The sequence below is a fragment of the Alnus glutinosa genome, chromosome 3, assembly GCF_958979055.1.
Source record: "Alnus glutinosa chromosome 3, dhAlnGlut1.1, whole genome shotgun sequence".
Taxonomy (NCBI): domain Eukaryota; kingdom Viridiplantae; phylum Streptophyta; class Magnoliopsida; order Fagales; family Betulaceae; genus Alnus; species Alnus glutinosa.
Window position 1 is genome coordinate 32439552 of NC_084888.1, and position 14371 is coordinate 32453922.

Here is a 14371-nt window from a genome sequence, read left to right on the forward strand (position 1 = left end):
TGTTGCAGGTGAAGATATCAAAAATCACCAACTCTTTTGCTATACAATTTTTCCTTTTCTTTTTGGTACTTTTAGAGAGAGAATTGCAATGCCTATTACGGAGAGCAGGAAGAGGACGAGACCAATGGCTGTAAAAAGAAGGCATGTGTTGTTTGGATTAAAGCAGACTTCTTTGACAAACTTTTTGAGTAACGCTATATTCTTGCTTGACGTGGCTTTTAAAATTATTATTAAATTTATAATTAATTACTAATATATTTTGATTTAATAGTGATTTTAAAGGCTACGTAATGAGTTTGGAGTTATATATACATTTCTTAAACTTTTTAGATTGTATTTTTTTTTTTTTTTTATCATTCTGTTGTGATGTGACAAAAGTGTTTTGTGTTTCTAAGTATGTTAATGCTTTTATTTTTTTGCTAAAAAAAAAAAAGGCTACGCATACTTAAAAACACTGTCAAACAAGTCCTGCTTGACAACCTTTTCTCATTTCCTCTTTCCTTACTACCTAAAAAGTCAATCTCTGTTCTTCATATTAACAAACAATTTTCTTCATTTTTCTTCTACCAAAAGAAAAAAAGAAGAAAAAGAAAAAGAAAAAACTAAAATCCTTTCACCTTTATATTAGAATCGTTAGATCAACCCATTCCTTCCTCCTTTTTCCTCTAAAAATATGTGCCAAACACCCCAATGTCTCTTGCATCCTATGGGTAGGAGGAAATGAGGAGTGAATTTAAGAAGAAAAGTGCAACACTTTCAAATAATGCGTTAATCATGGATGAGATCTGCTATTTTGAAAAATGTATCACCATCTCATTAAATTAAATAATGACACATTATTTAAGAAAATTTTTTTATGATGAAAATTTAAAAAGTAGAGCATTTATTTATTTATTATTATTTTTTTAGCTGACATGTCTCGTCGTAAGTTTGCAGGCCGTTGGTTTAAATCATATTATGTCATCATCTCTTTCGTTGTCAATGCCCTGCCATCCCAACTGACAGCACAAGTATTGCCATCACTATCATCAAATTATTGTCATCCTTGTAATCACTATAACATAACAAGTCAACATCCATGCCATGCTACGTTATCTTTGCTGTTTTCTTGCGAATCAATTCCATCATTGCACTTATTTCATCCATACCTTCACCAAAACGATCATTGAATTGGAGAGAGTGAGAAAGAGAGAAGGGCCAATGATGTCACCAAGTCTCCCAACAAGTTTTCTTGCAATTTGTTTTCTTATATTAAACTTAGGTTTTTTTTTTTTTTTTTTTTTTTTTTTTTAATTGAGTGAGGAAAAAGGTTATAAGGGATGATTTTTCCCATTCTAGATTTGTATGAAAGAGAGAATGGGTGACCCTTGCTTCCAAATACAAGATGAGAAACGATTCATTTAGCTAAAATATGTGCTCGATAATTGGCACAACGAGACATTTTCAAAGCATTTCAGCTTTGAAATGAGGATAAACTTAAACTAATATCAGAAACTAAATTAAAAATCCACAAGGAAAAAAGCTTCGGAAAATTGATCGCTATGATAACTAAAAGAGCATCCCCTTAATAATAAAATGATCAAAACCCGAAAATAAAGCCAACTAAAAAACTACTAAATCAAACAAACACCGACACGATTCAGGTAAAAGTTGGCAGGGTAATGGTTCATTTCACAACTAATTAAACTTACTAAACAAATGGTATGATTAGGTGGTGCTGAACTTGGGTTTGAAGAAATCTTGAGTACACATAGAGAGCTCTTAAAAATAAAAACCAAACCAGTTTGGAGATATCATTTGGCCAACACATGTAATTAATTTAGGGTCCCCCCCCCCCCCCCCCCCCCCCCTAGCTAGCAAATTGAATTTGGGATTCTTTCATCATTTGGGGTCGAGAAAATGGTATTAATTAAATAAAGCCTAAGGTTAACATAGGCTCATACTAAGAATCTTAAGATAGGGTGATGTGACTGCCATGTTTCGATTATGTTATTCCAAGAGGACAGAGACAATTAGATGAATTAGGTATTGTTAAAATTTATTAACTATTATAATAGACCTATTTTTTGACCCAATGCACACCCCAGAGCGTCTGACTCTTGCCGCTTTGTCTCTTGAAGATTTGAAGTAGATGACATGAGCTATGGAGCATAATTCATCTAGGGCATTTCCAAGCCAAAAGAAATCTATCTAGGGCAGAGAGAGAGAGAGAGAGAGAGTACTCAATGTTAATTATTGAGTTGATAAGAAGAGTACAATAATTTGTTTTTGCAATCTGGGCAAAGAATATTAAATGATTTTATCTTATAGTGCCTCACATGGGTTGCAACATGAGGTAAAGCTTATAATGGCTATTTCCCCCTTTTCTTGGATAGTATTCCTATAGTAAACTCAACACCACTAATTTTTCTTCAAATGTAATAAAGGCAATGCCAAGTTTTTAGCGCATATGAGAATCAGATGCAATGAAAACTGGAAGTCCATTACATGCGTAATTGACAATGCCAAGTATCTAGTGCAGATGGGATCGTATGCAATGAGTTGTTCATTGCATCTGTAATGGGCAATTCATGAGAGAGGGTACTCGAACTCCACTATAATAATCCCATTAGTAATGAATGGGCTGGTTTGTAGTAATAGGTTGAATAGGCTTGGCCCATTCCAATTGTTAGAATTTAGTTTAGGGCTATGTCTATATAAGGCCCAAAAGTCTAAATTGTAGGGATTTCTGATGAGTGATTTATGAATTTAGGAGGTTTGAGCACCTCAAATGCTCTAGGAGACTGGACATCTCGAACAGTCCAATTCTATCATTTTGTTCAATTCAATACAAAATCCATTACTAATTACATTGTTCTTCCAACTCATTCATCAATTCATCATTTCGATCTCAATTTCATTACAAATTCCATCAATCAAAACCCTAGATTTCCATAAACAGTTTCGATACTGTTACATCTACTATGCTCAAACAGGTGTTCAGGTCATTACATATGCAATAAGCAGCTCTCGATGCACTTGATCTGAACCCACCAGGGCATATTCAAGCCAAACGAAATCTATCTAGTGCATGAAGAGAGAGAGAGAGAGAGAGAGAGGATGGGTATCAAATGCAATGAGAGTTGTCCATTATACATGATACTCGAACCCAACTTTGATCGAATAGGCGTTCGAGCCATTATACATGCAATAAGCAGCTCTTGATACACCCTATCTGGATCCACTTAGGGCATATTCAAGCCAAACAAAATCTGTTTAGGTCATGAAGAGAGAGAGAGAGAGAGAGAGAGAAAGAGAGATTGTAAATTTGGTTTGACCAAGTAAAAAATGATTGAATGAGAAAGGCAGAGAAGCAGTTGATGGAATTTAGCAATGTTTGGAAGGACGAATGAATAAGTAGGTTGGGCACCATCCACTTGGACGGCTTCACAGCCCACAGTATTATTTTAAGCAAAAAGACAGGAGTTCCGTTAGATTGGGGCCATTGGGCCCTTGTTTCCGTTATGTGTCTTAATTCTTACCTAACCAATCAAGCTCAGTTGAAGAAAAAGGGAAATTGTAAACAGAGACCTGTTTATGCTTAACTTAATCATGACTGCAAACAAAGATAATGACTCTACTTGTCATCTTTCCTTGAGCTAATCATTTTAACCTACTCTATGCTGTTTCCAATTAGGTGGCATCACATGGCTCTCGTTTTTACCATATTGTCCTCCCACTTTTCAAAAATAATAACCCCATTTACAAATATATCTTCCCAAAAAATGCCGGGTATTATAGATTTTACTATCACCCTTTACAAATTAATGTGGCGGTTCATGTAGCACTGTCATGTAAGCTATAATCCAATTTAATTGAGTATTAATGCTAAGAGTAATACATCTTTTACTAATTATTGAAATAATTACAATAACTAAGTTTCCAAGCATACACTCTTATTATTTCACTAATTATGAGTTGAGACACCAATTTTTAAATGATTTTATAACAAAAAAATTTAGTACTCAAAATATTATTATTTAGCGGCTGACGTAACAATTCAAGACAACTTGTCTTTTTGGATATATATATATATATATATATATATATATGTAAGTGGTAAGTAATACATTTATGCGTTTGAATTAGCAACTAAATAATCATGAATCATGATAAATCTTTTTGGATGAAGAAGAATGCTATACATACAAAAACTGTGCAATTTTCTTTAAATTCACACTTCACATGGTTGATTTGTTTCAAGTAAAAGATAAAATTGATTAACATGACAACTAATTAGAATATAAAAATAAAAATTGACAACTAATTGATAACAATTACCCCAACTTGTAAAACTAAGATTATAAAACTTTTTTAGAACGCCTTTGGCATGCGATTTTACAAGTCAAACACATGTTTTAAAACAAAATTGTAGAAAATTTTCCATTTTGGGAGTACTGACTACTAAGTACGAGTTTAAAAAAAATTGTGATTTGAAAACGTGAATGCAAGCAAAGGATACGGTTTTTAAAACACACAATTTTAAAGGACGAACCGCGATTTAAGCAAATGTTTAATTGTGTTTAAAAAAATCGTATTTTCATTAACTGCATTTTAAAACCGTTAATTTTTTAAACCACACATTTTGAAACCACTAAACCAAGTGGACTTTAGTTTTATTTCTTTTTTTAAAAGGATAAACAGTTCTCCATTGCAACATTATTATGGGTTTTCATTCTCTTATTTAATCCCCAAAAAAAAAAAAAAATACAATTAACGGGAGAAAAGGTCAAAAAAAAATTTGATTATTATTTTAAAAAAAGAAGAAGATGAAGAAGTAAAGGATATTATTGTAATTCCACCAAATCTCTGTCTCATATACACGCCAAAATCAGTTATTTGAAACGGAAAGAGAAAGCCAGGAAGAGGAAAAGAAAAAGAAAGCAGTGCCTGGAAAATCCACTCCTGCAATTGGTTCTCTGATTCCCTTTGGTGGGATCAGAGGATCATTTCTACTTTCCCATTAAATTTTCTTTTGATATATATATATTTTTTTTAAAAAAAAAAATTTCAAGTATAATGTACGCATAATTTCATATTTAGAAGTATATATAGTCACCTTCTCTGTTGGCTCTTCTGGTGCAAGAACTCGCAAAGAAACAAGAAGATTTGTAATGGGTTGAAGATTTTGAACAATCGGAAAGTAGTCTTTGTGTCATTCTCTCAAATGGGTAGCACACAGACTGATGATAATATGGAAGGGTGGCTGTATCTCGTTCGGCTCAACCGGTTCGGGTTGCAATACTCGCGCAGAAGGTACTTTACTCTCAAAGACAATTGCCTCAGGTGCTACAAAACGTTACCCACCTCTGAGAGAGAGGTACGCCGTCATTTTTCTTTTGTATTTGTCTGTTTCCTTTTACTTTTTTATGGTATTTGTGGAAATGTAGGCCTGTTTGTGATCTTTGTGGAAGAACCCATCTTGCAGAATTAGATATATATTGTGATTAATTATGTTGTTATTATATATATATATATATTCTTTGAGAATTTACTTTAACGTCAGGACCTTCTTTTCTTTATTGAAATCGTTTTGCTGTTCTCTTTTGTCTGATTGTTGATTCATAATCTCGGTTACCGGGTTGTGTTTAGAAGATTTTTGTCTTTGTTTTAATTTATGTCCTTGTACGTGAATTATTTTTTACAAGATTTTATTTTCTATTTTTGGTAGCCATACCATACGCTGTTTTATTTCTGGATGACATTTTTAATTCATATAAAATTGAATTAAGAAAGGGTAGAGATGGTCTGAAACGGAATTATGCTTTGGACCCCAATAGGCAGGTTGAAGGCTTTCTTGAGCTAAGTTGAGTTGAGATATTACTTCCCTATTTGATTCAAAGTGGAATACAGATTTATTACTTTAGGTGTTACATTAACATAGCACATATAACTGAACATTCAACCCTGAAAGGTATCACAAAAATGAAGTTTCACAAGCAATGGAGGATTTTTGGGAGGCTGAAGTGGCATAAAGTGTGGAAATAGTCAAATTTGAAATGACTAGTAGACGTCTGATTGCGTACCAACCTCTCTTAAAAAGGTGTTGGCATTTTCATAATGTTATGCTGAAACAGCCATGAAACTTGAAACTGATATTCTCAAATACTTTATTGAATAACTTAAGATATTTAATTGGAGTGCAATAATTTGAATAATTATCCACCCATTTTACTTTCATGATCAGCGCCACGAGGGATGTCATTTGTGAACTTTTCAATTTCAACCAGAACTATGTTAGGGTACAAGTGTAACTGAAACTATTCTTTCTTTCTTTTTCTTTTTCTTTTTTATAATCTCAGGAGCCAGTTAGAAGTGCAATAATTGACTGCTGCATTAGGGTCACAGACAACGGAAGAGAAAGCATTAATAGAAAAGTATGAACTTTAGATTCCCAATCTCTTCCAGCAGCAATGGATTGTATTTATTTCCTGGCAAAAGATACATTTTTATCATAAAATTATTTGCAAACTGCAGGTAATCTTCATTTTCACTCTTTATAATACTTCCAATAACAGTGACCAGCTAAAGGTGTGGTAAACTCTAATTCAAATATATTCATCTTGATTTTACAAGATATTAGAACCTGATCTATACAATTTCAACTCTATAGTTGGGAGCAAGTAGTCCAGAAGAATCAGCAAGATGGATACGTTCCTTGCAAGACGCTGCATTAAAGGTTCCAAACTTTTAGCTTTTAACTTACCATTATGATGGTTTTTTGCTGATGAAAGCCTCATGTTTCACTGCATTTTCAGGAGTTCCCGAATCCAGCAAAGACTTTTATGGATTGCTCCAAGAGCAAGTGGCCATCTTTAAGGTATATCAACTGCACTTTAATTGGCATATAACTTAATGGATATGAACCACTTATTTAATAAATATTTTACTCATCAGAAGAAAACAAAAATTCTCATGGAGTTCTTTTTCCTGATATGTTGAAATTTTATCTTTTTTCGTGAGTTCCTTTTTACATGATTCTCTGAATTTCAGTAATTTTAGGTATGTTGAAATTGTTTAGGTAAGAGTATGTGATATCATCATGTTCTAAAGATGATGTCGAATGGACATCCCCATAATACATTGATACAAAGACATAAATACATATATACACATACATACAAACACACAAATATTATATGCAAATCAATATATACAGAAATTATTTTTCTTGAAATTAGATATTTTTGCCCCTTCTATCCATTACTTTCTTCTTTCAGCAGATTGGGTGGTTCTAAGAGTGATCGTAAAAGCTCTATGGGCTGCACTCGTTGTTCTTCCATGCACATGGAGGCAATGACATCTGATGTTATTGCACCCTCACCATGGAAAATTTTTGGTTGTCAGAATGGTAAGACTTAGTTTCATATCTGCTTTTCAAGGCATACACGTGTATGTGTTAAAATTTCAATACTCATTGCAGGATTACGGCTTTTCAAAGAAGCAAAAGATTGGGATTCCCGTGGGAGGGTGAGTTGCTCTTTTGACTAACTAGTTATTGATTATTTCACCTGATCTAGTTTGGCTGAAAAAATGTCGCTCTTCTTAGCATTGGGATGATCATCCAGCAATAATGGCAGTTGGCGTGCTTGATGGAACTTCAGAGGCTATTTTCCGATCTCTTATGTCTCTTGGTCCCTCAAGATCGGAGTAAGATTGCTGAAATGTTACCTAGTCTTACTACATTGACGTTTTGTTGTCATGAAAAGCTTTGCAACAGTCATGGTCTCATTGTTTGGTTGCCATTTATTAAAAATAATTATGTGCTCCTTCCATCCCATATTGTTAGCATTTTATTTCACTTTGAAATGCCCCAATTTATTTGAGATTATATTAATGAGGGTAATTTTGGAAATTTATTCCTTTTTATTTGAAAGATGATGCAATAAGCGATGTCCCCTTTAGAAGTTAGTTTTTCTAAACATGACCAACAATATAGGGCATAGAGAATGTGTTTCTTTCTAAGTCGCATATTTGGTGCAAATGCTTACCAATATAAGTAGTCCAATTGAGTAGACTCCCATTGGCTTCTCATTTCCACTTCCTTTCGACATGCTCACCAATGCTGGTTGTGTTTTTAGATGAGATTTAAGTTTGCTATTGAACCCTCTACTACAATTTTTGTTTAGTAAAGATACTTTTAAACTAAATTCTAGCCCCTTTTTTTTTTTCTCTTTTTTTTTTTTTTCTGATGATGGACTTGTTCCCATTCCAGAGGTTGAATTACCGAGTGTCTTGCAGATGGGACTTCTGTTTTTTTCGGGGAAGCGTGGTTGAGCACCTTGATGGTCACACAGATATTATTCAGAAGCAGTTATATAGCGATTGGCTACCTTGGTCAGATATCGAACCTTATTAAAGAGAATTCACTGTAAATTATGATTTTGTTAACACATCATGGTTTGCAGGGGGATGAGGCGAAGAGATTTACTGCTACGACGTTATTGGAGAAGGGAAGATGATGGCACATATGGTTGTAATCTTTTGAAGGAACTTTAAATTTTTACGAAGCTTTGGAGCCATAATACACTATCCTAAGTCCTGACCTTGTTTATCTGGTTCCATCACAGTAATTTTATATCATTCCGTGTTTCACAAGAAGTGTCAACCACAAAGAGGCTATGTCCGCGCTTGTCTTAAAAGTAATGTATGCTTTGAATTTGAATTGTTCTTATACCTAGTAATGCTACCAATTGACTCACATTTAGAACAGGATGAAAGATGCATGAGAATAATTTATTTATTTTTTTCACTTTTTATATGCTCTCCTCAACATCTCTTTGAATTTGGATTTGAAACCAAAGCATGTCCTTTTACCTTTTACCTTTTACTAATGTTTATTGGATGATGCTAAAAAGTATGATAGGGTATCTTCTTTTCTCAGTTATATTGTCACATTTTACAATGAGGAATACTTAAAGTCAGGAGCCGTAGAAGGAAGATTGGAGGAACCATCTATTTTATTATTTGTCAAACATATAATTTACATATGTGATACTAAGATCCAACATAATGTCCAATAACTTCTACTTTTAACACTAACCTGGTGGGATAAACTAAGAATTTATTTTCATACACTCCAATACTTATTTTTCTGTGTTTAAATCAAATATTTAGAAGATATATATTACTAAAAATATTTGAGACTATTTGCAGGTGGAGGATATGTGGTAACTCCTGTCAACCAAGGGAAACAGTCTCTTGTAAAACACATGCTTGCTATTGATTGGAAGTTTTGGAAATTGTATCTGCGTCCATCATCTGCAAGATCCATAACTATCCGTATGCTTGAGAGAGTCGCTGGTACCCTTCTATTACTTGATAAGAATTTCACTTTATATTCATTATAGTTTTTCCATACTTCAATTGTTCTACAATTTTTTTTTGACAATTTCTTCTTTTGCGATTTTCAGCGTTAAGAGAGCTGTTCAGGGCCAAAGCAGGAAATCATTCCTCTGAATTCTCATCTGGAGAATTGCCCCAGAGTGAAAAGGATAATATTAAGACTGAAGTTCAGTTCCCAATAGAAATTAGGAAGATTGAGGAGGTCATTTCGATAGAAGATCATATGGAAATACCACCCTCTGGCCGTCCAAGTTTGATGGGACTAAATGATGCTGCTGATGAGTTCTTTGATGTTTTTGAACCAGAAGACTATGACCATTTGGAGAATGAGTGGCCTTGCAGCTTCGGTGAAGAAAAAGAACACTCTCCTGTACTTACTAGTCTCCAAGACTAAATTTTAATTTCTAGAAGTAGTTTAAATTAACTTCACAGACTTGGACTTTGCTTCTATTAGTCTCCTATCTCAAGTTTTGTTCACTGTTCATGCATATGATTTTGCTGCTATCAGGGTGTATTTTAAACTTGTGGCCAGCAACATATAGTTGTTTTAGATAGTTGAGGTTAAAATATGCCTTTTGTTATTTACTACAGTAATTATTTTAACATGTCATTTGACAACTATTTATCAGGCAACCATTCTTCTTATGGCTAGTTCCAATGTCCTGGTTATGGAATTTTGTTTTTGGTACTTTATGTTAGGTCTTCAGTTTGTCCTCTGACATCATGGTCTTTTTTTCTGATGAACCTTGATGACCGAACTGGAGATAACTAAATGCATCCAGTGTTTTTAGCATGTATTTTTCATTATGTAGGGAAAATTTTAGTATGATAATTCAATGCTGGTATGATTCTTTGATAAACTTACCTCGTTTAATCAACTTAAGAGTACTTAAATGAAGGATAGAAAGATCTTCTACACTTATTTATTTACATTTGGTATGATTGAAATATTGATGATAAGAAATGTTTGGTTGTCGTGTCCCTTTAGAATAAGAGGTATGGTGAATGTTCTTGAGAAGAAGAGACTTTGGAAAACTTGATTTTTGTGGTTATTTGCTTGTTCACTTCCAGTGAGAATTTTTGTTGAATCAATCCTTATCGTGCACTTTATATTATCAAATTGGTCTTGAGATAAGATTTACTGTAAAGATCTCATTGCCTTAATAGCTTTTATCTACTGTACGAGTTACTTCATTTGTTTCATCAATTATATTCTCATTCTATTCGTAAGTGTCAAATATTGTTTGTTGACTTTGTTTTCAACATCATGTGCAGAATAAATACCCGCCTAAACTTTCATCAGCTGCTAGCTTTGTGAAAAAATTGCATGATATTGCAGGTCAGTCTTGTCTTGTTATGGTAGCCCCTTTTTTATATGATCAAGTGATGGACCATGTGTAAATTGTTTGTTTAGATTATTTTCTGATTGAGAAATGAAACTTCCTTATGGTGCAGTTCATAAGAAGGGGTACATGGACTTACAAGAGTTGGCCAGGGAAGATAGCGTATCATGCTCTTATGGAGCCACTCTTCAGAAAGACCCAAGCTGTACTTTACCTTGCAGTTGGGCAACAGCTGATCCTTCTTCATTTTTAGTACGTGGAGAAAATTATTTACAAGACCGTCAAAAGGTACTCTTTTAGTTCTAACTATTGATTGAGAATTGAATGACATAGATTATTCGAAAGCTTATAACATGTATCAATATTGACATGCATCAAAACTGTAATTACACAAACAAAATTCTCTCTGACTTTGAATTGAATGGCACTGTCTTACGAGGCTTCAGAAGAAAGAGATTAAATTGCCCACAAATGATTTTATGAAGTTTTACTATGCATGTACTTTTCTTATTATAAATTTTATGATCATCATCATCTTGGTAAAGAATGAGAAAGACGATTACGAGTCTAACAAGTGGGATAAGGACCATGTTGCTTGAATAAGATTTATTCTTCACTTCCCTTATCCAGCCTAAAAAATCTGAATAAGGACCACTACTACATATCCATTTTCTTAAGCCCAAACCAAGATTAAAAAAATCTCTTACAACATTGGTTCGAGACTCTCAAGTCAAACATTCATAGTCCTTAGTATATCTAGATATCAATGTATTTTGTTTTAAAATGATACTTTCAGTTTTCTGGACTAAATTATTCTCTCTACTCCAGATTAAGGCAAAAGGCACCTTGATGCAAATGGTTGGTGCGGATTGGGTAAGATCTGACAGGCGAGAAGATGATCTTGGTGGTCGACCCGATAGTATTGTTCAGGTTTGACCTCTCATTATATGAACATTTCTAATGATTCAGAGTTAATTGATAGCAAGCATCTCTACAAACTGTCGCACAGATTTACATAAGTGTGCTCTATGATATGATTGAAGAGTCATTCTTCTAATGAAAGCTAATTGATTCATCCAGAAATATGCAGAACAAGGTGGACCAGAATTCTTCTTCATTGTTAGCATACAGGTGAGCTTCATTCAAATTATTAAGCATCATCATCATTGATATTCAGAATTTTATTGTAAACTACCATGAATCAGGTCCCTGGTGCGACCACATACACCTTGGCACTATATTACATGATGAAAACTCCTTTGGAAGACAATCCGTTGCTACACAATTTTGTCAATGGAGATGATGCTTTTAGGAATTCAAGATTTAAACTCATACCTTATATTTCTAAGGTTAGTAAGAACTCGGTTCACACAAAATAAAAAATAAAATAAAATAAAAAATCGTAGAATCAGGTGGCGGTGTTTTTCACATTTTGCATTGCATGCATTTTTTTTTTCTTATTTTCCATTAGGGATCATGGATAGTTAAACAGAGTGTTGGAAAGAAAGCTTGCTTGGTGGGTCAAGCGCTTGAAATACATTATTCTCGTGGAAAAAACTATTTAGAGGTAAGTTAACTAAACTTTATAATCATGTTGTCGCCTCCACTTCCATGATTACTCACTCACTCTCTCTCTCTCTCTCTCTCACACACACACACACCCACAATAGTGTGCTAACTGACATGGCATACAACTTTCAAGATCCTTTTATGATAATGAACTTCGGCTGATTCTTATGTGATGAAATGGTAACAACCTTACATTATGTCTGAAACCAGCTTGGAATCGATGTTGGATCTTCAACAGTGGCAAGGGGGGTGGTTAGTCTTGTTCTTGGATACCTGAACAAATTGGTCATAGAAATGGCATTTTTGATACAGGTAAAGCAATCAAACTTTCATAACATATACATGTATAGTCATACATATGTAGCCATTCACGATAAGACCCAATTTTTACACCAAAAGATGCAATGGAACAGTTTATGACACTAAAAATGCTATAAGGAATAAAAATAAAGGCCTCAATCGAGTTCAGATCCGAAAGACGGGCCATGAGCAAATGAAAAGTGGATTAGGGAGAGTATTAGTAGTTGTATTGTTGCTACATTAGGTGAAATCACTAGGAGGAAATAAGTTATCCATATGTATATAACCCAAAAGGCAAATTTTGCAGGGCAACACAGACGAGGAGCTCCCAGAGGTACTTCTTGGAACATGTCGAATTAATCATCTGGATGCATCCAAATCGGTCCTGATAAAACCCTAATTTTCACCTTCAAATTTTTTCCATCCACTTATGATTCCAGGGTGGGACAGTGCAATTTGTAAAGCACTGGTTCATTAATTGTGCTTCAGTTCAGTCTTCAATTTATTCTTTGTGATTGGTACTATTTGTATAGTGTACATCATCATTTTTGTTTACATGTAATGTTTATCATATTACTAATCAATAATATAGAGTGCAAACATATTAACCCTTTAACTGGTTGAGTAATGTTAGACCTACAACTCTTTTACAACTTGCTGACACATGTCATCATGTGATTGGAGCCATGTCACCTCTTAAAAATCTGTTACTATTCCTGCTGACCCTACTGCCACCACCATCACACATCACATTTTTTCCATTACCCGCTGCAAATCACCACTGTATTACCACTAGCCAAAATCAACATCACAGTCACACCAACCATGTCTTTCAGTCTCTGGATGTGGCAGCAAACATTGCATTATGCACATGCATTACATGCACAAGATGATGTGATCATATAAAGTCATAAATAAATATGATTGCATGTTAGGTCATATTTGGAGGCTCCATAGAATTTTGCACTAGCTATTGGGGTTGTGCCGCTGTGGCCACATGATAATCTCTTCCCACAAGACATGCTTCATGGCCCGTCTCCACTTCTTCAGCCCACGGACTGATACAAATATTAGCTAGAATTCACTATTAAAAATTGGCTAGCAAAATGAGGGTATACACTAACTTATATACGCATGATTAAGATTGCAGTTAAGTCATATGAAACACTTGGGATCGTAACACACACAAAAAAAAAAAAAAAAAAAAAAAAAAACCTTGTCGAAGAAATGCTCTGCTTGAATCCAGAGAAAACATTCTGAAAATGCTGGATATATGAATGGTTAAGAAATATGAAAACATGGGAGTTCTAAAAACATTTGTATATAATGTGACTCAATAAACTTGTTGGGCCAAGGTTCAACGAGCAGATAACTTACCAATTCATTTTGGGTTGAGATTGGGCAACTTGTTGGACCAGGGCCCAAGTTCAAGTACCACAGATTGGGCAAATTGGGTTACTTGGTCACCGACAGGGCGACAACATCAACTGAACAAGGGAGTCCCTACTTGTGGGCCAAGATGGCGCCAATGCATTTATTGTGGATGTGGATGTGGATGTTGAATTTAGATCCTCTCCGTTTCATTTAAAATGGAGAGAATCTTCTCCATTTGAAATGGAGAGGATCCTGTTATGTGGATGTTAAAGAGGAATTTCAAAAGAAAAATGATATAAATATATTTATTATTCATTTTATTTTTAAATTCATTGTTAAATTTATATGACCCACATTAGATTCTAAAAATTCAATAATAGATTTAAAATTTAATTGTACGA

At 34.1% G+C, this 14371-nt stretch overlaps 1 protein-coding gene across 2 annotated transcripts; it reads left to right on the forward strand.

Annotated features, from left to right (window-relative positions):
• Window positions 1–5039: 5039 nt before the first annotated feature.
• On the forward strand, window positions 5040–13212 carry LOC133863959 (protein ENHANCED DISEASE RESISTANCE 2-like). 2 transcript variants are annotated; one of them, XM_062300129.1, is made up of 21 exons: window positions 5040–5359; window positions 6342–6416; window positions 6517–6570; window positions 6653–6718; window positions 6798–6859; window positions 7260–7390; window positions 7463–7509; window positions 7589–7689; window positions 8281–8376; window positions 8448–8512; window positions 8610–8681; window positions 9196–9342; window positions 9453–9754; window positions 10660–10723; window positions 10840–11015; window positions 11556–11657; window positions 11808–11858; window positions 11933–12076; window positions 12199–12294; window positions 12507–12608; window positions 12904–13212. In XM_062300129.1, exons 1-21 carry the CDS (start codon window positions 5207–5209, stop codon window positions 12994–12996), a joined length of 2199 nt encoding a protein of 732 aa, XP_062156113.1. In that variant the 5' UTR covers window positions 5040–5206; the 3' UTR covers window positions 12997–13212. The 2 variants fall into 2 exon arrangements, with proteins under 2 accessions (XP_062156113.1, XP_062156114.1); XM_062300130.1 differs by having other exon boundaries at window positions 7263–7390.
• The last annotated feature ends 1159 nt before the right edge of the window (window positions 13213–14371 follow it).

Excerpts from the sequence above, each read along its gene's own strand:
- LOC133863959 (XM_062300129.1), top strand. The coding sequence starts at position 5,207 with ATGGGTAGCACACAGACTGATGATAATATGGAAGGGTGGCTGTATCTC. Across the intron at positions 5,360-6,341 it reads TACCCACCTCTGAGAGAGAG|GAGCCAGTTAGAAGTGCAAT; the intron begins GTACGCCGTCAT and ends TTATAATCTCAG. Across the intron at positions 8,377-8,447 it reads TATAGCGATTGGCTACCTTG|GGGGATGAGGCGAAGAGATT; the intron begins GTCAGATATCGA and ends CATGGTTTGCAG.